General features: G+C 42.9%; 1 protein-coding gene across 8 annotated transcripts in view; it reads right to left on the bottom strand.

The window, feature by feature from the left end:
- TBC1D5 (TBC1 domain family member 5) overlaps positions 1 to 27,949 on the bottom strand; it is a 331,491-nt gene that overhangs the window by 40,345 nt on the left and 263,197 nt on the right. For all 8 annotated transcript variants that reach the window (XM_068152338.1, XM_068152339.1, XM_068152334.1 and 5 more), the window contains 3 exons: positions 17,666 to 17,751; positions 13,078 to 13,352; positions 1,745 to 1,908 (listed from right to left, as the gene is read on the bottom strand). In XM_068152338.1, the coding sequence (XP_068008439.1) occupies positions 1,745 to 1,908; positions 13,078 to 13,352; positions 17,666 to 17,751 (525 nt within the window). The remainder of the gene's footprint in view (positions 1 to 1,744; positions 1,909 to 13,077; positions 13,353 to 17,665; positions 17,752 to 27,949) is intronic.

The raw sequence follows: 27,949 nt of genomic DNA, 5'->3' as shown, positions 1-27,949 counted from the left end.
GAGCATGGCGCCAAGTGCCATGTCCAATCCCCTCTTGAACACCTCCAGGGACGGTGACTCCACCACCTCCCTGGGCAGCACATTCCAATGACGAATGACTCGCTCGGTGAAGAGAAAACTTGAACATTGGTGCACTTCATTTTCTTCAACTGATGAGGACAAGCACAGAGATATTAATCTGTGGTTTTAGCTTTATATTCAATTTAATCTGTTTTAAGTTGACACAAACCAAGATCGTAGTTTCTTAGCTTCTCTTTAGACAGCACCAAAGCATTTGAAAGAATAGAATAGAGTAAACCAGGTTGCAAGAGACCTTGAAGATCATTGCGTCCAACCTATCATCCAACACCACCTAATCAACTAAACCATGCAACCAAGCACTCTGTCAAATCTCCTCCTGAACACCTCCAGTGATGGTGACTCCACCACCTCCCCGGGCAGCCCATTCCAATGGCCAATCACTCTCTCTGTGTAGAACTTCCTCCTGACCTCCAGCCTGAACCTCCCCTGGCGCAGCTTGAGACTGTGTCCTCTTGTTCTGATGCTGGCTGCCTGGGAGAAGTGACCAACCTCTGCCTGTCTACAACCTCCCTTCAGGTAGTTGTAGAGAGCAATAAGGTCACCCCTGAGTCTCCTCTTCTCCAGGCTAAGCAGCCCCAGCTCCCTCAGCCTCTCCTCATAGGACTGTGTTCCAAGCCCCTCACCAACTTTGTTGCCCTTCTCTGGACATGCTCCAGCAAGTCAACCTCCTTCCTAAAGAATTAAAGCCCCTCTTTGAGTGAATGAAAACTGAGCCAAGGTCTGCAAAGTTGTGCATTTCATTGGAACATTTTAATATTCAGCTGAAAATATGGTGTCACTCAATAAATGCTATACTCTTTCAAGATAAAAATGCTGAGATCTTCAGATTAAATCTCTGCCTATTTAGCTTCAAACACTTGAAGAATGTTGTAATATAGAAATGGTATTACAATTCCTATTTAGTGAAATTGGGGAGGAGTTATATGAACATATACTTGTGAAAAGGGGATTGGAGGAAAGCAGGATGCCTTTACCTTCCAGAAATGACAACTTTTTTCCATCTGCTATGGTTTCTAATCAGCAGAAAGATAATGGGAAACATGTATGTAAAATAAACAAGAATCCTCCTGCTCCATGGCATATGAGGTTTATCAGTCTGGTGCTCCTAAAATATCTCTGATGGGATGAGAATTTCTTTGGAACACACCCATGATAAGAGCAGGTTTTCTTGGATGAGAACAATCTGTTTAAATAACAGTTTCTTGTGGCCAAATGGAAGGTCAGAACTGTGCAAGAAATAGAACTGTGACTGCAGACTACAGATGCTACAGACACTGGGAAACCTCTGAGGTATTAAGGAATTTCAGGGACAACAGATGGACATGCTTGGATCTGCTGAGTGTACAAGCTTCCCACCAAACTGTTTACTAGCTTCAGGGCTACACCAACAGTCTAACACAGCAAACAAACTTAGAGGACTTCTCTTTCTCAGAGGCAACAGGCCCTTTCACAGTTTCCTTTCAGGTAGGACTATGGGATGGAAGCAATAATAAGAGACGTTACTCAACAGAAACGGTTGAAATAGCTTATTGCTGCTTTTGCCATTAATGTGAGCTTAGGGAAACATTTCCAAGTGCAAGTGCTTAATGAATGGAAGAAATGATTGCCTCTAACAAGTAATGCAGTGTGACACAAAAATAACTGAAAACATTAACAAACTCACCGACTCTTTCCTGCTCATGGTTTTGCTTTGGGAACGAGAGCGCGAGATCGTACTGAAAAAGGAATCCTTCTTGGATGCGGACAAAGGTGGGGAGCCTGTAAATTCACGCCCTCCAGACAAGCTCTCAATGCTTGGTGAGGAACTGATGTTTTTCGAACTCTGGCCTGTAAAGCAAGTGTAAAGTCACAAAAGAATTAATCAACACAGAGTTTCTTTCCCCTGTAAACTCTTCCTTGTCTCAGCTGGCATTCACTGAGACTCACAGATAGCTCAACACAGAATGAAATGCTGTCAGCATGCAGGGTGAAGGACTATTCTGACATACACAGAGCTTTATTTTTCTATGAGAGAAAAATACACAGTCTTAGTGTATACATAGATATACACACAAACACAATCTAGTGAGTATATATACATGAAACTATATGAATATATATATACACACACATAAGTACAACCTCAGTATATATACCATATTATAACCACATACTGAGGACCTTCTCTTCCCTGTGTGACATAATGAGCAAAAGCACCATCTCATAATGAACTAGATAATCTGATGTCATCAACACTGTGAAGTAAACCCTTTTTCTCTCAGAAAAAAACAACCAAAAAACCCCCCCAAAAACCAACCAAAAAAAAACCCCCAATCCCTCCCCCCTCCAACCAGACCAAACCAACCAACCAACCAAAACCAAACAGTAAAGCTTGGTAAAGAAAGGTAAGAACAAGAATGTCAAATCCCAAGCTTGGGTTGGACACTGAACATCTAGATGACAAGGTCTAGACTCAGAACAGGAAAAAGTAAGTTAAGTTTGGGAAAGAATGTAAATTCTCATGCTTTCAAATTTTGAGGCCATCCCCACCTAACACATTTTGTTGTAGTCTACTGAAATGATCTTTTTGCCATTTCATGTGGCTTTTCAAAAGAATCTAGTGTTGTCCACTGCCATAGTGAAGACATGTGGGTAGATGCCTGGAACTGTTGCAGCATGTGCAGTCTTTGGTGCAGTCTTCAGGCAGTCTTTGGAAAGGACTATTTCTTCCAGTTGAGGCTCACAAAGTATTCTAAAATAGTTAACTTAAAATTTATTTCCATTAGCTCCAGGAGCAAAAAAAAATTAAAATAAATCCCAATTAATATGTCATTTGCATTAACTTCATCAAGAAACTGTTGCCTTAGGTCAGATACATGCTAGTTTTAAAAACCTTTCTAGTACATATATGAGGAAGTCAATCCAGAGTGACCCAATGCAATCTGGAATGTTCATCTTTCCTTTGTTTCTGGTGTACATTTCATTGCTACCGTCTATAGCATAAAGCATGATCCTCTGAAACTAAGTCTCTCAGATGTCACAGGTGCATCTTCATCTCCTTTCCAAGGCTGTGATCAAACATGAAGCCACCTGCCTTGCAGATGCCAGTGGTTCACCCTTCTTCACTTTGAGGACAGACTGAAGGAGTTGGGGCTGTTCAGTCTGGAGAAGAGAAGGCTCCCAGGTGACCTAATTGTGGCCTTCCAGTATCTGAAGAGGGCCTACAAGAAGGCTGGGGAGGGACTTCTTAGGATCTCAGGTAGTGATAGGACTAGGGAGAATGGAATGAAGCTGGAGGTGGGGAGATTCAGGCTGGATGTGAGGAGGAAGTTCTTCACCATCAGAGTGGTGAAGCCCTGGAACGGGTTGTCCAGGGAGGTGGTTGGGATGCCATCCCTGGAAGTGTTTAAGCCCAGGCTGGATGAGGCTGTGGCCAGCCTGATCTAGTGTGGAGTGTCCGGGCCCATGGCAGGGGGGTTGGAACTAGATGATCCTTGTGGTCCCTTCCAACCCTGACTGATACTATGATACTATGATTGAGCTGCTCCTACACTATGCACCAGTTTTACTGACAGATATGCCAGACAGTATTGCATTCAGAATTTTGTCTTTGTGGATGCACTATTAATTCTGAAAATAGAGAATGGACTCCTTTTCTGGAACCTTCCTCATGCACTGTGGTGTTCCCCCATGACACAGGTTTCTAGAGAAACAAAAGAAAACTAAAAGACAAAGAAGTGAAAGAAAATCAGGAAGAAAAGGCTGCAGAAAACACAGAAAGAAATAGAGATTTAGGTACAAAAGGAGACTAGGTCTGCTGAGATCAAACATTTTAAACAAAAGGAAAAAACTAGCAAAATCCACTTGTACAGAAAGAATTTAATCCAGTTGTTGAAGAAAATGTGGTGTGGAAGTCAAAGGTGCCATGCTTGGCCACCGGCTGGGTGAAGAGAAAGATCAACTCAAGTTCTCAGTGAACTGACCAACAGACTCGAAAGGACAAAATCCAAGAAAGCATCTGGGTTAATTTCTGTACTTAATGTCTTCTGGAAGAAAAGTGGCATATAAATTGCTTCTCCTTCATTCTCTGCTACCTTATTTTGCTCATCTCTCCCATGACCCTATTAGGTTTTATGCCCTTTTTCCTATAATCCTGTGGACCTTCCTCTGTCTGCCTCCTTGCCTTCTTCAGAATTCTCTCTTCTGCAGCTTCCTTATTCCAACTTGCTCCTTTATATATTCTCTCCTTCTCACCAGCTTCATGCAGCTGTACTTATCTGTTTCTTCCCAGCTCCCCTCTAGTCACTTCTTACCTACTGCTTACTCTGAAGAGCTTCCTAAAAGTCCAGGAGATGAAAGCTGTAGATCTCACTCAACTTTTGCCTCCATATTTTTCAGATAAATGGGATATGCATTAATCAGGTGGACATGAATCTCCACTTCTGTAAATAATTTTAGAGGTGGAAAAGGAGAAAATGCTGCATGGCAAACGGCAGAAATAATTTGGTCACAATAAGGTTTTGGGAAGATATCTAATTTTAGGGTAAAACCGTGTCACTTGGCAACACCATTATCCTTACAGTTGCTTTTATGTAAGAAGGACACTTTAAATGCAATTCATAGTGGCAATTTACAATGGAAATGTGGTTTTACAGGAGGTAACAGTTAAAAATAGTTTTAGAACATATGAAATTACGTATTTTAGCGAATAAAGCATTTATAAAGAAATTCACACAGCTAAGCCAGAGCAGCCAGCATAAATGCTAAACATAAAAGAATCTATTTGGTGGGCAGAGTACAACGAAAAGACATTCTATTATTTATCCACCAGACTAAATGCCCTCTCTTTCCCATCCCAGTAATAAGAAGATATCTTCCAGATAGGGTCAAGATTAAAAAACCACAAGAAAAGTTAAACAATAAGCAGTCTGTGTTTGTCACATACTCCTCCTCTGCATGGCTGGCTCTTAGCCCACTTCACCTGCAAGTAAGCAGATTATGTGGTAATACTTCATAGCCAGCATTGAGAGAGGGTGACTTCAAATACAGTTGAAGAACTCATGTCCATGAAATAACAAAGCTTGTTAAAATGATGGAAAAGGGATTGTTTCGCTAAGGTTGCTTTGGTTTTTCTCCTTCCTATATTCTGTCTTTCAGCTCCAAGACAAAAAGAAGAAAATGAGAAGACAGAGAAACATCTTTATGGCTACCAAGCAGACACACTTCAAATGATGGATCACAGTTTAGAGGAATGGAATGTGAAGCTAATTGTATAACTAAACAAGAGCAGAAATTCTTATAGCTGAGATTTTGTGGACAGAATAGTAAGACTGTCCTAAAAGGGAATTCGCTCACACCAAGAACATTAACTAATCTGGTTCTTGTGGACTATAAAATATAATGAAGATGGAAAATAAAAGCAATATGTTGAAAACAAGATTGAGAAGTAGTAAAGTGGTTAGAAGTGATTATAATACTATTTCTGTATGCCTCATACCCAGGTAGTACGAAAGCTTAGAATGCACCTGATCCTTCTGCATCAACAAGCAAATCCTGTGAACAGCACTGTGACACAGACTACCTGGGGATGTGTTCAAGAATTGAGCAAGACAGAGAGACTAGCACTTATGAATAATTACAGTGTGTGGCACATCATAAAGCAGAGTTCTTGGATTGTAATAAGCTTTTCCAGTGTCCAGAGGAGTCATCAGTTTTACAACTGTAAATCAGAAAGCTGAAAGACAAGTCACACCAATCATATGAGTTTTCCCTAAGGCAATGGAAGAGCCACCTATCATCTTTCCCACACAGAAGTATAATGGAGATGCTATAAGAAGTGTAACAAGTCACCATGAAGCTTTTGTAAGTCATTCAGATGTATTATGTGAGCATCAGTTGCTGAGGCATTAACAACCCTTATGTAACTTTGGAAATATTACTGTAGCACCAATGCAGAGATTTCATGATCCAGGGAGAATTGCACAAAATTCCATTTGTGTCCTCTCTGCTGTGTGTCTTACTGACTCTGAATCCTTTTTAAGAGGCAGTGTGGTACATTCACCTTAACAAGAGGATGATTTGAGAGAGTTTCTAATTTTGGATTATTTCTCAGGAAAAAAAAGGACCAAAAACCCCAGCATAAAATATCATAACTCTTACCTTCCATAGAGAATCAAAATGTACAAACTGATAAACCAATCTCTCTCATTCTTAGCAGCTTAATCAGCAATCTAAAAATATCTCTGAAATCAAAACTGTCAGCCTACTTTACATGTTCTAACAACTTCACTATGCCTCCTTGAAAGGTTAGAGAGATTCTAATCTCTTGACCATCTAATGATGTAAGGGAAGGTCCTGAAGCAACCCCAGGTATGGAAATCAAATAAATGCTTATGAGACACACAGAACAAATATCTAAGGATCCCTACTGTAAGCAGTAGTCAGAACACAGTATTAGTGCATAGGATCTATCAAAAAATATGTACATGCACACTAAAACACATAAATAGTTCACAGTATGCACTAAAAATGCACCCAATTCTGAGGCAAAAAGGAGCAGCATTAGCTCCATACGCTGGTTTCTACTGGCTCATTACTTGCCTGTTGCTAATGACATTGGGGCTGACCTCGGGGTTACAAATGTGCTGACTGAAAACCATTTGGAAAGCACAGGGATGTGTTAGTGGGAAAAAGGGGTCAAACTGCTGGGATTGATGGCAGGGCAGAGGGTGGAGACAGGCAGTGTCTTGAAAAAATGGGAAGTTGAAATGTAATGTGGCCTGTAATAAGGATGTACAATAAAGTAAAAGACGATGATGAGAGGAGTGGAGAAGACTTACAATGAAAGAAAAGCGAGCCGCAGGTCTTACTAATTTAGAGTTAAGTTACAGGGGAGATGATAATGAATTTTGGAGGTCTCTACTGAAAAATCTGAGGAAGGCATACAAAAGGCATACAAAACTGATGGCTCATACTTTTTGGCCCCTACAGAGGAAAAGAATAGGTTTTGTACTTATAAGGAGAGCGAGGACAAAGATACCAAGAAGAACAGAAGGCACAATATATAATTCAAAACCATTCAGATATGCTCATCTATTAGTCTGTATTTGCCACAGTCAGGAGGGAGAGTATTAAAATGTTCAAAAAGAATGAGAGGATTTTTACAAAACTTTGCAGATTAATTAGTTTCCCTTTTTCTTCTACACTGAAACTGGAACAAAGGCTGCCAGCTCTTTAAAAATGTATCCAAACCATCTTATCCTATAAACCCACATGCTTACTATCACAGGCCAAGGCATGGAAGCTCCTCTTTAGTCAAGTGCATCAAAGTTAGATGTCTAGCTCAAAATACCTGCTTCACATATGCCAACAGGGAAATAAGCCGCTGAAAGAGACACCGACAGTCGAATTGCCCCATACGACAAAGTGTGACATGGACCACGAAGCACAAGGCAAACACATCCGTGACAAAAGGGATGCTGGCGTACAGCGAATGTAACAGACGGGCGGCAGGCAGCACGGTCGGGGAGAGATGAAGCGAAGCCGCTTCCCTCTCTCTACCCAACAGCGCCACACGGCGGATGGACAATGGCACTGAATGGCGATGCCACGTGTTTGGAAACCCGCAGGGTGGCCGATGGAGCAGGAGGGCAGTGTTGCAGGAGCAGCAAGTGCCGCTGCCCCCGCAGCAACCGTACCTGGGAGGGCAGGGGGATGCTGCTGCTGCTGCCCAGCATCGCTGCCCGTGCCTGCCTCGCCTGGGAAACAAACACAGCGTTAGAAAAGCTTCCCCAACAAATGCAATTCACTGAAGAAAAGAGCCTGCAACTTTGGGGTTGTTAGCTGGAAGACCCTGCTTTGAGCTCAAACATTGTTAAGAGAGCAGTGTGAGAGCATACAAAAACCCCCAACGGGCAGTTTTAATAATCAGTGCATTACATGCTGCATTCAGACACAAACAGTGCTTTAAGAGATTAATTCATCAAAATTGGAACCCAAACCAATCAAACCCATTTTGTTTCTGTTATTCTACACTGACAGTGGTATCCTGCTAGTTTAGAAGCATCATGCTGGAAACTTTCAAGACCCATCTGGATGCATTCCTGTCTGACCTGCAATAGATTCTATGGTCCTGCTCTGGCAGGGGGGTTGAACTTGATCTCTGGAGGTCCCTTTAAACCCCTAATATTCTGTGATATTCTTTCTGTCAATAAGAATTTTATTAATTGTCTAAGAATACTTATGTATTTTTTAATAGGAAAAAGAAAAAGCATTTGTTAATCAGTGTTTGACTAATTTGTATTCAGTTCTGCTATTGGTAAGGAAAAGTTCTTACTCCTTCTGAAAAAAGCATCCTAATTTTCTTGACGTGGTTCATAAATTATTCTAAGGATGGAGATAGTTTCTTTAGGGCATATTTGGTGGCTGGAAATTCTGTTTGTGTTACAACAAATACCACAGAAGTATCAACTCATAAAGACAAGCAGTAGTCTGGAAACTCCTAAAAAAAGAATTATAACAGTTTTGGCAGAGCTTCATCTTCAAACCATTCCTCTAATGTCTCCTTGTGATAAAGGCATTCAAATGAAAAAGACTTCTGGGTTTCAGTGTGGAAGGACCTAGAAGGAAAACTCTATCTGGCACTATTGTGGAAGAAGTCAAAAAGAAAGACTTTTGGGTGTTTTTTTTCCTGCCAACATACTGCTGGTTGGTAATCAGAGAGCTCCTGAACACTCCAGAATTCAGTGGAACAAGAATTTTTGGTATTTTTTCATTACCAACATTTTTGTTTTTCAAGACAACAAACTCAACTGACAACCCAATGAAGCCAAGATTTGAACCCAACCTTTATTCCCAAGAATTCCTTCATCGTGTAGAATCAACAGAATACTCCAACCCCTTGCATAAGTAACCAGTAATGATACTGAGCCTTCTTAAGGGCAACAAAGTTGGGGAGGGGCTTGGAACACAAGCCCTATGAGGAGAGGCTGAGGGAGCTGGGGCTGCTTAGCCTGGAGAAGAGGAGACTCAGGGGTGACCTTATTGCTCTCTACAACTACCTGAAGGGGGGTTGTAGACAGGCAGAGTTTGGTCTCTTCTCCCAGGCAACCAGCACCAGAACAAGAGGACACAGTCTCAGGCTGCACCAGGGGAGGTTCAGGCTGGAGATTAGGAGGAAGTTCTACACAGAGAGAGTGATTGCCCATTGGGATGGGCTGCCTGAGGAGGTGGTGGAGTCACCATCACTGGAGGTGTTCAGGAGGAGACTTGACAGGGTGCTTGGTTGCATGGTTTAGTTGATTAGGTGGTGTTGGATGATAGGTTGGACACAATGATCTTGAAGGTCTCTTAACTGAATTTCCAGTTATGTCTCTGGATACTTCATTAAACTGTGATTTGTAATGCTGAAGATGGATCTGGAATTGCAGGCTTGCACCTAGGCTGTTTTTGTTATTAGTCTGCTGTTTTTCCAGTTGCATTATCTAAATTATGTGTTTTTTTTCTTAAGAAAATCAGCCAGTACCAAAACTTTGGAGTGAGAAATAATTGCTGTCAATTACATAAACCTATCATCCCTCATTGAGAGCACAGCACAAGCTACCCCTTGAGGTGGCAGCATGAATGGGCACCTGTCCCTGCTGCTAGTTTGTGAGTGGTTAACTCACTCTATACAGAGCTGTTAAAGCTATGACAGGATTACTTTTCCAGTCCTGCAAGTTATTTTCTCACCAAGAACTCCTCCACACTTAATAAAAAAGGCAGATCAGGCAATTAATTTAATCTCTTCAAGCTTAAAACCTTCTACATAGTAATTTAAATTATCAGCACTCCTTGGTTGAGCATTCAAAACCTGAAAGAACTACTACAATATGAGAAAACCAGAAGACTTCTTCTATAACTTGCTGCCTGCTAGACTCACAGCACTTCAGCCTGCTACAGTGTCCAACTGAGCACCTGCGAGTGTTCCATCACCTGGAAGTGCAAAAGTCCTATCCATCTAAATTCTAAATTCATGCCAGCTAGTCAGTAACTTGAGAGCCTTATAATTAAACCCCATGCCAACCAGCTTTTAGCTTCTCAAAGGCTAGAGAAGCCTGAAAACATCCCACTGGTGCAGAAGCTAAAAAGGCATATAAAAGGTTCAGCATGAACAAGAATGGAATGAGAGCTTCTCAGGGTATGGGTATATTCTGCACCCTAAATCTTAATACCTGGAATAAAAGTACCTGCAGTTTCTCAGAGCTGTGGGGAGTGCCCTCCCTCAGGGAGATAATGTACAGAACTATTTTGGGGTGGTGATACTATCTGCACAGAACTGAAAAGAAGGGAAGTGTACTCAGCCCTGGTGAGGCCGCAGCCTGAGTACTGCGTTTAATTCTGGGGGCCCCAGTATAGGGAAGACATTGAGGTCCTGGAGTGTGTCCAGAGAAGAGAAATGAGGCTGGTGAAGGGTTTGGAGGGCATGCCATATGAGGAGAGGCTGAGGGAGCTGGGGTTGTTTAGTCTGGAGAAGAGAAGGTTACGGGGAGATCTTATTGGTCTCTACCACCAAATGATGTAGTGAGGCTGGTGTTGGACTCTTCTCCCAAGTAACTAGTGAGTTTAAGTTGTGCCAGGGGAGGGTTAGATTGGGCATTAAGAAAAACTTCTTTACTGAGAGAGTAGTGAGGCATTGGAACAGACTGCCCAGGGAGATGGTGGAGTTGTCATCCCTGGAGGTGTCCAAGAAGCTGCAAATGTGGCAATTCAGGATATAGTTTAGTGGTCAGGGTAGTTAGGTTACAGTTGGACTTGATGATCTTAAAGGTCTATTCCAGCCTTAATGGTTCTGTGATGCTACAATGTATTCTGATCTTTAAAATGCAATGGAGATGGTATTGGCATGTTTACAGAGGCATCTGCATCATGCTCCGAAAAGGTCTTTTAAGGCTGTCTCTGCCACAGTGGCACTGCAAACAGGGATTATTTTAGTTTATCTTTTCTAAGCTAGAGAAGGGCAGAGTTAGCTTGGATATCTGGAAGAAGTTCTTCACAATGAGGGTGGTGGAACACTGGAACAGGTTGCCCAGGGAGGTGGTTGAGGCTCCTTCCTTGGAGATATTCAAGGGTGAGGCTCAACGAGGCCCTGGGCAGCCTGATCTAGTTGGGGATGTCCCTGCTGACTGTGGGGCGATCGGACTGGATGACCTTTGGAAGTCCCTTCCTGCCTGGACCATTCTATGATTCTATGATTCCTACATTTAAACTTATTTCAGAAAGAATTCACTGGGCAGCCTCTAGGAGATTTTATATTCCCTTTTAAAATTTTGTGTTGGCCTTAAAAGATATAAGCTGTAAATTTATAAATGATGGCACTTGCCAGTGTAGTTAGATGTTGTAATTTCTGTCCCACTACAGGCAAGACACTGATCTGGAACAACAAGTATGACACTGATATGTGAAACACAGCTCACTGGCATCTCAACTGCTTTAAAAAAGTCTATTTACACTTTGTTGTTTTTAAATTGCTTCTGCAATTGCTGTACCAAATATGGATAGAGAGAACAGGGTGCAGCTACTGAAAATGCTTTGTGCATAGATTTGTGTTGTTTATTGATAGCTTTACCACACCTCCATATTCTTGTTGATAGAGACATATGTGCACAACTTGCACGTGACAATGACCAAACAGCTACCGTTCTGCTTCTTGTACATAAAGTGGCAGGGGCATTTCTGGATGATGCAATGTGTTAGCTGGTATATACAAGGGCTACCATGGCAGGGGGGTTGGAACTAGATGATCCCTGAGGTCCCTTCCAACCCTGACAATTCCATGATACTTTCAAAACTGGTGAAAAATACGATGCAGTCCTGTGTAATGTTTCAAGGTGATCAGCGTCAGGCCTCAAACTTATAATCATTCCTTAGGATGACTTGCTAGAAGCAGCAGATACCATCTCACTAAATACTCCTTTGAAAGGACTTACTGCCCTAGGCTGACTGAAGAGGAAAAGCAGTAACATACCTTGAGGACAGCAGAGTGCAGGAAACAATGACCAAAGTTGAGCTTGTGACTTTGTTGTTTGAATGAATGGTCCTCAAGAAGTACAAAATCATAGAGTGGCTTAGGTTGGAAGGGACCTTAGAGATCATATACTCCAACCTTTGGCTCAAGGAAGAGATGTAGTACTTACTAAACAGAGAAAGGGCATGGAGCCATTGAAAATTATTAGAAGGCAAATCCATGTTATTGTTCAAATAATCTCCACACAAAGCATTCTGTAAATATCTGAGGGGTGGCTGTCAAGTGGAGGGGGAAGCTCTTCTCAGTGGTGCACACTAATAAGCTAAGGAATGAAAGGTACAAGCTTGAACACAGAAGATTTCGTCTCAGCATGAGGAGAAACTTCTTTACAGTGAGGGAGCCCTGGAACAGGCTGCCCAGAGAGGTTGTGGAGTCTCCTTCTCTGGACACATTCAAAACCCCCCTGGATGTATTCCTGTGTGGACTACCCTAGGTGGTCCTGCTTTGGCAGGGGGGTTGGAGTCGATGATCTACGGAGGTCCCTTCCAGCCTCTAATGTTCTGAGATTCTGTGATCTAACTTCCTTCTCATGCATTTAGTTAATATTATTATGTATGGGATTTGGGCCAATAACCTGAAAAAAAAAGTGTGAAATTAGCCTTGCATTTAAAAATATGTCACATTTAGAAGACTGAAAAATTAATTGGCTCATGTTTATGATAATGCTGTGGTTTGTTGGTATGTCTGATGTAATTTCTGATAAATATGATTTTTAAAGGTTCAAAGCTTCTTGTTGCATTTTTACATTCTTCAGGTAACACTGAATTCTGTATTACACTGCAAATGTGCTGCCATGCTCAGCACACATGACCTTCTTAACAAACCCCTGCTTTTTCTGTTTCCTTCAAAGAGGCACCCATTGATACAAAATCAACACAAGAACTTTCTTCAGGCCTTAAGACATACGACAAAGCTTCCTTCTGTCGTGGCACTGCCACACTTTTCACCTTTACCTTTGCCCAGCTGAACTGGCATGCTTTCAGACTTCATCATTCTCTGCTGCTGTGCCTGGTGCTGGTGGTGATGGTGCTGGTGGTGGTGGTGGTGGTGCTGGGGGGCTTCCACTGTGCTTCTGATGGGCATTGCAGAGGGAGGTAAGCTGCTCCCGCCGGCAGGAGCACCCACAGCCCCACCTGAAGCCATAGCTGGAGCAATGAGCTTTCGGCCAAAATTCAGTAAGCTGTTGGAGACTTTGTTAATGTTCAGAGGGGCAGTCTTAGCACTGGCACTGAAAGAAGAAGAGAAGGAATATCACATCCTTGTCAACAGTGTGGACAGGCACAGCAATGTTCTCCATTGTTCTTCATCGTTCTCCAAAAATGGGGGGTGGGGAAATTCTAACATTTGAACATTATGAAGAGAGCATTTTAGTGCAGTTGCAATGGGATATGCACAGGATTTACAGGGGCTGCATCTGGTGTGAGCTTTTCCAAACCCTTCCCAAAAAATGCAGACTAAACACCATACAAAGTGGGGTTTTTAAACTTGTCTTTTCAAACAAAGCAAATGAAAGAGTGACAAAAGCCAATACAAGCTGTAAGGCATCACAAGAATCTTTGTAGCACTGAGTTTATTGCACTTCTTGTTTAATGACTGCTGTAATATTAAGTTCCACTGCATCAAATTCTCTTAGATGTTTAAAATAACTCAACTTAAACACATCTTTCAACGTGCAAAACTGGCACTAAGCTGTTTTTACATTGGGAGAGCTCTCACTTAACCTTCTGCCCAGCCCAGTCATTTTAAGCCAAGCACTTCTTAACAGGAATCCTGATTTCTAAAGCAATGTTGGCTGAAGAATGACTTCAGGATATAACACATATCATGATCCTTGTCATTATTAATTCACTTCAGTTACAGGCAGCTGGATGGACATTTAATTCACTTCAGTTACATGCAACATTAAGAATGAGGAAATTGTCATTTAATCTGTCTAAAATAAAGAGGAAAGGAGCTTCACATTCCCAGTTGAAGTGTTCATATAAACCAAGGATCAGCAAAACCAGTCCTATTTGTTCATGCAATATTTCCCTGGTTTATATGGTTAATGCTTGAGATATCCTTCATAGAAATGTCTCACAATTGCAGAGACCTTTCCACTGCTGAGGTTTCATTTCACTGATCTGTACATCAGTGGTAGAAAAAGTTGTATTTAAATGTTTTGAATGAACACATGTAATTAAAACAATCTTTGCACTTTTGCTACGTTTTGGGGAAGTTTAACTCAAACCAAATGATGAATTAATTAATATGAGTGACTTGCACAGACACCTGGAAAAGTAATTGTAATTGTGCATTTTATGTAGTTTCATGTAGTGTCTAAAGATGCTTTTTTTTAGAGTACACAACATAAATGCATATGCACACATAGAACATATCCAGAAAAGAAAACTAGCAGAGCTGTTTACTCAGAATAGATACGGCTGAAATGAGAGCAGCAAAAAGCATGTGAGCCTGCACACTCAAGGGATAGGATGAGGCCATTCTGCCCTGTCATAGAATCCTAGAATGGTCCAGGCCAGAAGGGGCCTCCAAAGGTCATGCAAAGGATGATCACAGTCATTAAACACAGAATCACACAGAACCATAGAATGACCAAGGTGAGAAGAGACCTCAAAGATCATCAAGTCCAACCTGTCACCACAGACCTCATGACTAAACCATGGCACCAAGTGCCACGTCCAATCCCCTCTTGAACACCCCCAGGGATGGTGACTCCACCACCTCCCTGGGCAGCACATTCCAACGGCTAACAACTCTCAGTGAAGAACTTTCTCCTCACCTTGAGCCTAAACTTCCCCTGGCACAGCTTGAGACTGTGTCCTCTTGTTCTGGTGCTGGTTGCCTGGGAGAAGAGACCAACCCCCTCCTGGCTACCACCACCCTTATGCACAATAAGTACAAGAAAAATGCTGATTGATTATGTTGTAGTTATCAGTAGATGCATTTAAAAGTAAGGCATGAGTTTACAAATGTGAGTATCAAAGAGATGTGAATGCCATCTAAGAAGCAAACAATATCATTTCATCACAATAAGCATCATTGACCTTGACTCTGAATGGTGTATTTTTAAACTAGCAGTAGGCAGATGATTCAATCTCTGCAGTTTTCTGCTACGATGGAAATGTTTTGTTTTAAGGAAGTCTTATTCAGAGGCATTTCTCTCTTCAGTAAGAGGCCATTATGAGAGACAAATAGGAGTATGATGGATTAAAAAGTTGTATATGTGGTAAAACAAGCAATATATATTAGAGATTTGCCAAGACATCTGAAATGTATCACTTTGAGTCTGTGGAATGAAAGATGAAAAGGACCTGGTAGTTGATCTAATCCATCTCTCTGTTCACTGCAGGAACATTTCCTAACATTTCCTTTCCTCAGTCAAATCTTAAACTGATTTACCACATCTGACCTACTCTAAATGTTCCTGTGTTGAGACAAATTTATTCCAGGTACTCCTCTATCTGAAGTATTCTAAACAATTTCTTCTCTCTTTCAGTGTGTATCCTGTAGACATACATGTAATGAATTTATATTCCTACACAGATTCAGTGCAGGTTTGTTTGTCTTAGAATTCAGGTTTCCAACAGGTGTCATTCTTGCCTTGTGTTTGTGGGTTTTTTTTTGGCTTTTTTTTTGTTCTTTTCCCCAAATCCTTGGAATGCTTCATTTGGAATTTTCAAATAACTAATTAATTTCTCAAGTTCAGGCAACTTCTGAGACCATTTTAAAGAAGAACAAACAAAAATATCAGGCAACTGCAAGAGAATGTTGTAATTTTTGACAACCTTCTCTCTTTAAAAGCCTGTTTAAAAAGAAAAAAAGATGCATTTGCAGTCACTCCATTTCAGTTTTAGCCAGATTTTAATCTAGCTGATTTAAATAGAAGATGAGAGGAGTGCAGAAGCCCAAAGACAAGCAAGGTCCTGCGACTCGGTAGGCACAGTTCTATGGCTACAGCCATGTGGCATTCAAGAAACTACCTGTGACAGTGTAAATTCAGGTGAAGACACTGTGACTTCTGCTGCTGTGCCCCACAGCCACCACCCAGTCACCACCCACCAGCAAGCAGCACCCATGTTGTGGCCACCCAGTTGCAGCAGGGGTAACATGTGACTACCAGACAGCATGGCCGTGGCAAGCAATTTAAGCAGCTTTGATAGAATTAGTTTCTAAAACAAGGGAGGAATGTGGCAAAGAGGTTTGTTCAAAACTACTTTTTATATTAAATCAACTTAACTTAAAGAGTTTCTGGTGCATAGATACTTCAGACTGTGATTAGATGCAGTATCAGCTACAAAACACTGTCAGTGTTTTATGCCATGCTTTCAGTACACACAACATTGCATCCAGAGGGTGGTGCTCAATGGCTGGAAGTCCAGATGGAGAGCAGTGACAAGTGGTGTCCCTCAGGGGTCTGTACTGGGACCTGTGCTCTTTAATATTTTTATAGACAGTGGGATCGAGTGCACCATCATCAAGTTTACAGAAGACATCATCAAGTTTGCTGTCAATACAGCAGAGGGACAGGATGGCATCTGGAGGGACCTGGACAGGCTGGAGAGGTGCCCAGCTGAACCTCAAGAGGTTCAACAAGAGCAAGTGCAGGGTTCTGCACCTGGGCTGGAACATTCCTCACTGTCAATACAGACTGGGGGAGGAGGTAATAGAAAGCAGCCCCAAGGAAAAGGACCTGGGGTGCCAATGGATGAGAAGCTGGACATGAGCAGGCAGTGTGAGCTTGCAGCACAGAAGGCAAATCACATCCTGGGCTACATCAAAAGGTGCAGTGCCAGCAGATCCAGAGAGGTGATTCTGCCACTTTGCTCTGCTCTGGTGAGACCTCACCTGGAGTGCTGTGTACAGGTCTGGAGCCCTCAATATAGGAAGGACATGGTCCTGATGGAGAGGGTCCAGAGGAGGGCCACAAAAATGATCAGAGGCTTGGAGCAGCTCTGCTGTGAGGACAGGTTGAGGGAGCTGGGGGTGTTAGCCTGGAGAAGAGGAGGCTCCAGGGAGACCTGATATCAGCCTGCCAGTACCTTAAGGGGCTTCCATGAAGGATGTTTACAAAGGCCTGCAGTGACAGGACAGGGGCAATGGCTTCAAACTAGAGAAGGGCAGATTTAGATTGGATGTTAGAAAGAAGTTCACTATGAGGGTGGTAGAACACTGGAACAGGTTGCCCAGAGAGGTGGTTGAGGCTCCTTCCCTGGAGATATTCAAGGTGAGGCTGGATGAGGCCCTGGGCAGCCTGATCTAGTTGGGGATGTCCCTGACGACCTTTGGAAATCCCTTCTTGCCTGGACCACTCTATGATTCTAAATGTCCTTAGCTTTAAAAAATGCCAGCAAGCTAACAGCACTGGTATCTGGAAAACTTTCATCTTTCATGAAATAATAGGCAAGGTAAAGACTCAAAATAAACAGCATCAAATAAACACATGAGCTTGTATGCAATTCCTCTTTGGGCTAAAAGTGACTGCTGTGAAAGATTTTGTTTATGTAAGGCTTTAGTTCAGCCAACACCGAAATAGCTTACCGGGTTTTGTTCATCAAGTCTGCTCCACGTGCTTTGTAATAGTCTAAATTTTGTTGGAATTGGTGAGTCACTGGTCTTGGATTTCTCTGAAAAAAAAGAACCAACAAAGAAAAGAAATAATTGAAAATTAATACCTGATTGGAATTTTCTGAGCTATTTAAAGCAGGGACAGGAAGCATGGACGTTAATGAAGTTTAGAAAGGCACCAGCTTAAGGAATCATTTATTTTCCCAGGATCTTGTCTTCTCAAGGCAATAATGCCAGTTACATAAAAGTGAAGTCTTAAAATAATACCAAGTGTTAGCAGTGAGTCCACCTTGTGCTCACAGGAACCGGCGCTCTTCCACACAGCACTGAGGCTGTCAGCTGGAGTGGTAACACCGCTAACAGAATCAGCAATGCTCGGACAAGTTCAGGTACTGGTCTGATTTCTTCCTTTAGCTCAGGTACAGAATTTTACCACCTCTGAACTAAAGAAAATGGTTAACAGTTAAGGAGAAACCACAGCAAATGTTTTGAAACAAGCTGGAGGGTTGGCTGATAGGCTTGAAGGTAGCGTGGCCATTCAGCAAGACCTGGACAGACTGAGAGCTGGGCACAGAGGAACCTAAGGAGGTTCCAGAAGGATAACTGCAGGGTCCTGTATCTGGGAAGGAAGATTAAACTGCACCAGTAGAGGTTAGGCTGTGATCTGCAGGAGAGCAGCCCTGTGGAGAAGGACCTGGGAGAATTGGTGGATAACAAGTTCTGCATGGGACAGCAATGTGCCCTTGTGGCCAAGAAGGCCAATGGGATCCTGGGGTGCATGAAGAGGAGTGTGTCCAGCAGATCCAGGGAGGTTCTCCTCCCCCTCTACTCTGCCCTAGTGAGGCCACACCTGGAATATTGCATCCAGTTCAATATTGCTCCCCAGTTCAAGAGGGACAGGGATCTACTCAAGAGAGTCCAACAGAGGGCTACTACAATGATTAAGGGACTGGACCACTGCCCTGTGAGGAGAGGCTGAGAGCCCTGGGGCTGTTTAGTCTGAAGAAGAGAAGACTGAAAGGGGATTTAATCATGTTTCTAAATATCTGAGGGCTGGGTGTCAAGAGGGAGGGGACAGGATCTGCTCAGTTGCACCCTGGGATAGGACAAGGGGCAATGGAGAGAAACTACAGCACAGAAGGTTCCACCTCAACATGAGGAGGAACTTTTGTACTGTGAGGGTCACAGAACACTGGAACAGGCTGCCCAGAGAAGTTGTGGAGTTTCTTTCTCTGGAGACTTTCAAGACCCATTTGGATGCATTCCTGTGTGACCTGCACTAGATTCTATGGTTGGGTGGTCTTGCTCTGGCAGGGGAGTTGGACTCCATGATTTCTGGAGGTCCCTTCTGTGGTGGGTTGAAAGTAGCACACCTTCCAACCCCTGACATTCCGTGATCCTGCGAACCGAATGCATCACTAGCACTGCCTCGGGGAAGAACTCAATGTAGCCACCGCTTGAACACCGCCACTAGATGGCACTTGGAGCCTTTTTTATCTCTCCGGATTTCACTCTGCTCTGAGGCCACGAATAAAGACCTGTTCCCTTACAATAACATGTAGATGATTCATACTGAAACCAGAAGCCACTTCTTAGTCTCCACTTCCACCACAGGGAAACTATTTGGCTGAAGGATGCTGCCTTCAGTGTTCTCAAACCATCCTTTTTGGATTTAATAACTCACTGAGCATTGGTCAAGTGTGGATCATGGTACATGCATGAAGTGTCTTGATGAAACAAATGCATTATGAAGGGCATTATTTAGAGTAATTTGAAGGTAAAGAAGCCTTTAGGAAAAACAAAATCTATAAAAAAAGAGAAATGGATTAAAGTAAATAATTTCCTTGTATTCTGATCTGCCTTCTTAAGTCCTGTCAGTAGTAAATACAGTTCTAAGGAACTACACAATGACCTTTCCAAAAGAGTAAGTCATAGATAAAGGAGCATATTGTATTTTCCATGGAGTCAGACTTCAGCTCTTTTAGTGTCATGTTGTATTTTTGCCCTCTAGATGATATTATGGACTGGAGTACCCATAGTCTTAGCCTCTCACATACCTGCAGATAAGTCTCCTTCCTTGGAAACTCTCTTTTTGGAGGAGGTTATAGGAGTTCGTTTTAAGGACCCAAATATTGTATGTTCAGAATAGAGAGAAGCAGATTTAAAGAGGTGGTAGACATGAAAAGCTATTCTACATCTGACCAGATCAGTGGACAGGGGAAGGGCAATGTGTGTCTTCTATCTGGATTTCTGCAAGGCTTTGACACAGTCTCCCACAACATTCTTCTCTCTAAACTGGAGAGATAAGGATTTGATGGGTGGACTGTCTCATGGATAAGGAATTGGCTGGATGGTCACATTCAGAGGGTTGTGGTCAATGGCTCGATGTCCAGATGGAGACGAGTGATGAGTGGTGCCCCTCGGGGATCTGTACTGGGACCAGTGCTGTTTAATATCTTCACCAATGATACAGACAGAGGATTGAATGCACTCTCAGCAAGTTTGCAGAGGACACCAAGCTGAGTGGTGTGTCAATATGCCAGAGTGATGGGTTGTCATCCAGAGGAACCTGAACCAGCTGGAGAAGTGAGCCCAGGGAAAACTCATGAGGATCATTAAGGCCAAGTGCAAGGCCCTGAACCTGGGTTGGGACAATCTGTGTTATCAATACAGGCTAGGGAGATGATGTGATATGATAGAGAGCAGCACTGCAGAAAAGGACTTGGGTACTGGCAGACAAAAAGGTGACCATGAGCCAACAATGCACACTTGCAGCCTAGTAGGCCAGATGCATTCTGTGCTGCATCAAAGGAAGTGTGGCCAGAAGATCAAGAGAGAGGATTCTGCCCCTCTACCCTGCTCTGGGGAGACCTCACTTGGAGTATTGTGTTCAGCTCTGGGGGCCTCAATACAACAAGGACATGGACCTGATGGAGTAGGTCCAGATGAGCACCACTAAAATGATCAGAGGGCTGAAATACCTCTCCTACGAGGACAAGCTGAGAGAGTTGGGGTTGTTCAGCTGGGAGAAGGCTCTGGGGAGACCACATAGCAGCCTCCCAGAACCTTAAGGGGGCCTACAAGAAAGCTGGGGAGGGGCTATTTACAAAGGCCTGTAGTGACAGGGCAAGAGGCAATGACTTTAAACGAGAGCAGGGTAGATTTAGATTGGATATTAGCAAAAAATTCTTTACTATGAGGGTGCTGGAACAAGATCTAGTTGGGATGTCTCTGCTTACTTCAAGGGGGTTGGTCTGGATGATCTTTAAAGGTGTATCACAGTATCACAGTATAACTTAGGTTGGAAAGGACCTCGAGGATCATCGAGTCCAACCTATCAACACAGACCCCATGACTAGACCATGGCACCAAGCGCCACGTCCAATCCCCTCTTGAATGCCTCCAGGGACGGTGACTCAACCACCTCCCTGGGCAACCTGTTCCAATGACGAATGACTCTCTCAGTGAAGAACTTCCTCCTCACCTTGAGCCTAAACCTCCCCTGGAGCAGCTTGAGACTGTGTCCCCTTGTTCTGGTGCTGGCTGCCTGGGAGAAGAGGCCAACCCCTTCCCAGCCACAACCACCCCTCAGGTAGTCTTCCAACCCAAAGCATTCTGTGACTTCTGGGGTCAAAATTAAGGCTGGGAATTTCCAGATCATTTCCTGCAGTCAGACTTAATCGTGTATGAAATGTCTCATTTTCTTTCCTTGGAACACATCAAACATTTAAAAAATATGTATCCTCTTTGTAATATTAATGAAAAGAAAAGGAAACAACTAAAAGCTGTTAGACAGGCATTAAAAAAAATAAGAAGAAAATCCTCATCTAACCTACCAGCCACATTGTAATGGCCGCTCTACATTTTTCTTCTCCTGTTACAAAAACAGTATTTGCATAACTCTATCCCATTCATATGGTATGTAAGTCAGTTCTCATCAACTGACAGCAATAACAATGAATCAGCTTTAGTTACTATTGCTCCAGTTTGGTAATTCAATGCATTTCTATGATAATCAAATCCAAACTGACGTGATGAGGATAACTGATGGTTCTGCAACTACTACTACGTGAGTAATCGAACACTGAAACTTATCTCCCATGAGTTAAACACCTTTTCCCCAAATAGAGTAAATAACTTTGTTCTTTACATGTCTTGGTGGCCATTTCAGCAAGGTGGAGGAGCAAGAGAAGGTTAACATAAGAGGCACTTCTAAGTCATATGACAGACCTTTGAAAGATTCCTGTTAGCACGTGCTAGTGAGATCTGCAATTTGTTCCCAATAAATCAGCGTGTATTTTAAACTTAGCAAAAATTGTCACCACCCAAAGAATTGTAAATAAAAAAAAACAACCCAAAAAAGTAAACAAAAAAGATTATTACACAGTGTTTCTAAAATTAAAGGAAAAAGGAAAAGATCATGTGGAACAGTATCTCCAAACACATTTATGCAGCAATGTGGTGGGCTGAGGTTTCCCATTCACATTAACTAAGCACGACTAACTCAGTTGGAAGGAAATGGAAGCTGTATTTACAAGTGTAGTGGTTTGAGCTTTAACTAGGAGTTAAAAGCCCAGATGGGGGAAAGGCTGAGAATCTCTCCCCCACTCCCCCCTCCACCCTCCAAACAGAGAGGGAAAAAAAAGGGTAAGGAGCAAATCCATTTAACAATAATCTGGAGTCGGCTTGGAAGTAGAGAGGTGAAGAATTTTCTTTAAACAATATATATATAACAATAACAGGAAAGGTTCACAAGGGCAAGGAACAAGGATGGATGGGAGGGGGACAAAAAAGAATAATACAAAACCAGTCTTTCTCTGAGGGGGCGTGGAGGCAGCAGGGAGAAGAATCAGGTCCAGCCACGTGGCTGAGGAGCAGGAAGGCAGCTGCAGTAGCTCTCATCCAGCAGAGGCAGGAGCCAAAAGGAGCCCCAACAGCTATGAGGTCCTGCTTTTTATACCCTAGCTGGGCAGGGAGGGGGGAGTGGAACAGACTCAGCTTCCCAGGAGAAAATTCCCTGCAGGGAGGGTAAAGTACCCGCAAGCCCTCCACCCTGCTGTGTTGTTTTTGTTTTCAGAAAAGGGCGTTAACCCACCACAACAAGCAAAACCTACACTCTACAATGGAATGCAATGAATAGGCACAAAAATATATAGTGTTTACAATATTATAGAGATGTTTACAGATAGAAAATAACATGGAGACCCCCCCTGACACCCCTCTGCTTTCCCAGAGATCAGGGAAGCTGCTCCACTGCTCCCCCCCCAAGACCTCCTCCCAATTACCAAAGAGAAAAAAAGGGAAGGAATGTTCAAAAGTGAAGCAGTGTTAATGTCCTTATCTTTTCTCAAGACCAGCCAGAAGCGGTTATTAACTCCCCGAGCGAAGCAGAACAGCTAAGACCACAGGAGGAAAGAAAAGGAATGGGAATGGAAATGAAATGTGAAAGATGTTATAGAATCATAAAATCACAGAATCAGTAAGGTTGGAAGAGACCTCAAAGATCATCAAGTCCAATGGTACAACTGCTTCTATACCCCAGGCTTCCATCCAATGAATTTGTTTAGAATAATCTTTTGTTTTCCTTTTTACACCCAAGAGTGAATTATTTATGTTTTTCTACTTTTCTGCTTGAAATCTGCAGCTAAATTTTAAAGGCATAGCCTAAAACTGCCACAAGCAATTACAGGCTCACAGGATGTCAGGGGTTAGAAGAGACCTCCAGAGATCATCGAGTCCAACTCCCCTACCAGAGCAAGACCACACAACCATAGAATCTAGTGCAGGTCACACAGGAATGCATCCAGATGGGGCTTGAAAGTCTCCAGAGAAGGAGACTCCACAACTTCTCTGAGCAGCCTGTTCCAGTGTTCTGTGACCCTCACAGTACAAAAGTTCCTCCTCATGTTGAGGTGGAACCTTCTGTGCTGTAGTTTCTATCCACTGCCCCTTGTCCTATGACAGGGTGCAAATAGGCAGAGCCTGTCCCCTCCCTTTTGACACCCAGCCCTCAAGATATTTAGAAATAATGATCAAATCCCCTTTCAGTCTTTTCTTCTTCTGACTAAGCAGCCCAGGTCTCTCAGCCTCTCCTCACAGGGCAAGGGTCCAGACCCTTAATAATCCTAGTAGCCCTCTATTGGACTCTCTTGAGTAGATCCCTGTCCCTCTTGAACTGGGGAGCAATATTGAACTGGATGCAATATTCCAGGTGTGGCCTCACTAGGGCAGAGTAGAGGGGGAGGAGAACCTCCCTGGATCTGCTGGACACACTCTTAATGTACCCCAGGATCCCATTGACCTTCTTGGTGATCTCCAGAAGGTTACCTCCCAGCCTGTAGTGATGCAGTTTATTCTTCCTTCCCAGATGCAGGACTCTGCACTTCTCCTTGTTGAACCTCATTGAGTTCCTCTCTGCGATTTAAGACTGATCTACTATCTAAGCACTCAAAGCCTTTAATAGGAATAGTGATCTAACTTGAATGTATGAACGAAGCTCAAGCATTGCTTCCAGAGGGCCCTACCTAAGTACCAATGAGTTTTAAAGGTATCAGAGTAAGAGGCAAAGGACTATCACTGGCAGGAAAAAAAAATCACTAAAAAAAGCAGTTGAAAACAAAATCAGAAATGCAAGACAGTAAATATCAAGGGTTACTGCTGCAATTCCTTTTGTGAAGCTACAGAGATATCTTTTTGGAGAATTGTTTTAAGAAATCCACCCTGACATATGTTAGCTGTGAAGTATCATTACTGAAAGTTTAAATGCTTCTGAAGAACTGAAATTCAGAGAGCAAAAAATGTGGTATTGTTAAGATCTTGATCTTTACATAACTGTGACTGCCCTTTAAGTTTTACGTCCTTTGTAGCCATTTTAGTAAGTTAAATATAATAAGCAGAAAACCTACACAATTACAGTGCCTCTTCCTTACACATTTTAAACTCCCATCTCTCAGCATCCAGTTTGAGCTGTCCCCTATTTATGGTTGGGTCCTATTCTATTCTATTCTATTCTATTCTATTCTATTCTATTCTATTCTATTCTATTCTATTCTATGTTCCTGAAGAGGAAACAAATCTATTTACAGAAAAATACAGAATCATAGAATCAACAAGGTTGGAAGAGACCTCAAAGGTGATCAAGTCCAACCTGTCACCACAGACCTCATGACTAAACCATGGCACCAAGTGCCACATCCAGTCTCCTCTTGAATACCTCCAGGGATGGTGACTCCACCACCTCCCTGGGCAGCACATTCCAATAGCAAATGACTCTCTCTGAAGAACTGTCTCCTCACCTTGAGCCTAAACTTCCCCTGGCACAGCTTGAAACTGTATCCTCTTGTTCTGGTGCTGGTTGTCTGGGAGAAGAGACCAACCCCCTCCCGGCTACAACCTCCCTTCAGGTAGTTGTAGACAGCAATAAGGTCTTCCCTGAGCCTCCTCTTCTCCAGGCTAAACAATCCCAGCTCCCTCTTCAGAGACATACAACAGCTGGACATTGTCCTGGGCAGCTGTTTTGAGAGGCCCTGCTTGTGCAGGGGGTGGGACCAAATGACTTTCAGAGGTCCCATTCCACTGTGATTCTTTGAAATCTGAGAATAACATAGCAATAATACAGAAATTAAGAATGTTTGCAATGCAGCTTTTCCTGAAAGATGATCTCAGATTATATGAAATTATGGTGTTCAAAAATACTCTCAGGACTCAGGAGCTCTTTCTCTGAAGCTCTGTCAAAACAACATGCTTTGGTGGAAACATTCAAGCTGGCCTGCCAAGGCCTACAGCCCATCAACTGAAAAAGGGTGCCTGTAGGGGTCATCTTCCTCCTGCCTGGATGAACGCTACTGTTTGCCAGCGAGGTACCACCGGGGCATCCTACCCCAGAACAAAGTCCTTAAAGAATCATAGGATCATACAATTATTTTGTTTGGAAAAGACCTTTAATATCATGGAGTCCAACCATTCATAGAGTTGTTAGGGTTAGAAGGGACCTCAAGGACCATCTAGTTCCACCTCCCTCTGCCATGGGCAGGGACACCTCGCACTACATCAGGCTGCCCCCGGCCGCATTTCCTGTAACAAAATCTGAAGGTTCAGAATAAGACACAACAGTCAAAAGAAAAAAAAGAATAATAAACTTCAGTATGCATGGTGAAAAATGAGCCTTATTTTAGTGAACATGCTACTGCCTCAACGCCAAGGGGAAAGCGCTCGTCATCAGAGAGACGAATTGCTCAGCTGTTTATACACAAAAATGCTCTGGGGGAACTTCTCAAGGCCCAAACCACATAGCATTGCAGGGTTACACAAACATATGCTGCAGGTGTTTTAGGGGAGACAGGTGGGAAAACCTTAGGTAGTGAAAGAGACTCTGTTTAATAGATGGCATCTGAAACTAGATAACTTAAATGCAACAGAGGAAAAACAAACAGAACAGCAGCAGTAAATTATCTGTACACACAGCAATAGGCTCACCAAAACAATCTTCTCACCAGTGCCAAATGGGATTTTCTTAAAACTGGCTTTTTCCAATATATTAAGCAATATTTTTCTGAAGTAATATTTTAATCCTAAACCAAAGAACAGACTGAATTAACCACACATAAAAACACAAAAAGGGGGAAGATAATGATGCAGTGGTTTTTTGTTTATTTAAGAGAGTTGGGGCTGTTAGGGTCTGGAGAAGGCTCTGAGGAGACCTTATTGTGGCCTTCCAGGATTTGAAGGGGGACTGCAAGAAAGCTGGGGAGGGACTTTCTAGGGTGTCAGGTAGGGATAAGACTGGGGGGAATGGAGCAAAAATAGAAATGTGTAGATTCAGATTGGATATTAGGAAGAAGTTCTTCCCCACGGGAACAGGCTTCCCAGGGAGGTGGTGGAAGCCTCATCCCTGGAGGTTTTTAAGGCCAGGCTGGATGTGTCTCTGAGCACCCTGATGTAGTGTGAGGTGTCCCTGCCCATGGCAGAGGGGTTGGAACTGGATAATCCTTGAGGTCCCTTCCAACTCTATGATCCTGGGATTCTATGATTTTTAAGGAGTCAGTCTGCTCCTTTCTCCTCTCTTTAGCTGGCAGGGCAATATTGTATTTTTTCATAATTCTTGTACACCCTAAAACATTTTTGCATTAAAATGCTATTTTTTCCCCTTTCCTTTGTTTCTAATGGAAGTTGGAGTAACCTATAGCCTGTAATGACTGGGAGGTCAGCAAAGGTTTACCTTTTCCTTCTAGATCACCTATCCTTATTCCTTCAATAAATTTGACACAAACATGGCAAAAAAAAATGGAGTGGGAAAAAGATGAGGATATGGAATCCAGCTGAGATGTGGATATGGAATCCAGTTTGTTCAGTTCAGCAGCAGTTCTTCTATTATGCACTAATAGTATGAAGTGCATATTTATGTTTATGTGGTAGCCTAGCTGCACAGGAGATCTGTGGTACTGCTGCTTGCAAAGGGACACCATAATCTTCAAAGTGGGGAAAAATGCTTTCTGCTCATGTATTTCAGAAAGATGCTACAGGTCTCAATCACAGAACTAACTATTTGCAGTGCAATAACAGCATGAAAAAATGTTGCATTTAATGATTCCTGAAGAAAATTAGGGAGTGCTTTTTCACCCTGACCCAACAAAAATTCTCAGAAAGAATTGAAAAGGAAAGACATTCAGTGAACTGCATCAAGTCAGGAAAAGACTTCTGAACAATAAATTGTCTCAATTTTTGTTTATGTGGGGCTGTGAGGATGAGCAGGGGACTGGAGCACCTGCCTTGTGAAGAGAGGCTGAGGGACCTGGTGCTTTTTAGGCTGGAAAAGAGAAGATTGAAGAGGGGATTTAATGAATGTTTTTAAATATCTGAGGGCTGGGGGTCAGGAAGGAGGGGACAGGCTCTGCTCACTTGCTCCTTGTGATAGGACAAGGGTCAATGGAGAGAAACTACAGCACAGGAGGTTCCACCTTAACATGAGGAGGAACTTCTTCACTGTGAGGGTCACAGAGCACTGGAACAGGCTGCCCAGAGAGGTTGTGGAGTCTCCTTCTCTGGAGACTTTCAAGACCCATCTGGATGTGTTCCTCTATGACCTGAGCTAGATTCTATGCTCCTGCTCTGGCAGGAGGGTTGGACTCAATGATCTCTTTGGGTCCCTTCCAACCCCTGACATCCTGTGATCCTGTGAACCTTCCATTCCCCTGGCAGCTGGAAATCTCAGATACCAGGAATGTATTTTAAATACTGTGCATTATCACCTGATTTTAA

Source organism: Melanerpes formicivorus, unplaced genomic scaffold (genome assembly GCF_026170545.1).
Source record: "Melanerpes formicivorus ecotype bairdi unplaced genomic scaffold, bMelFor1.0.p_v2 SCAF_23, whole genome shotgun sequence".
NCBI lineage: Eukaryota > Metazoa > Chordata > Aves > Piciformes > Picidae > Melanerpes > Melanerpes formicivorus.
Note: the sequence above shows the minus strand (reverse complement) of the source record. Positions and strands in the feature narration are given on the sequence as shown.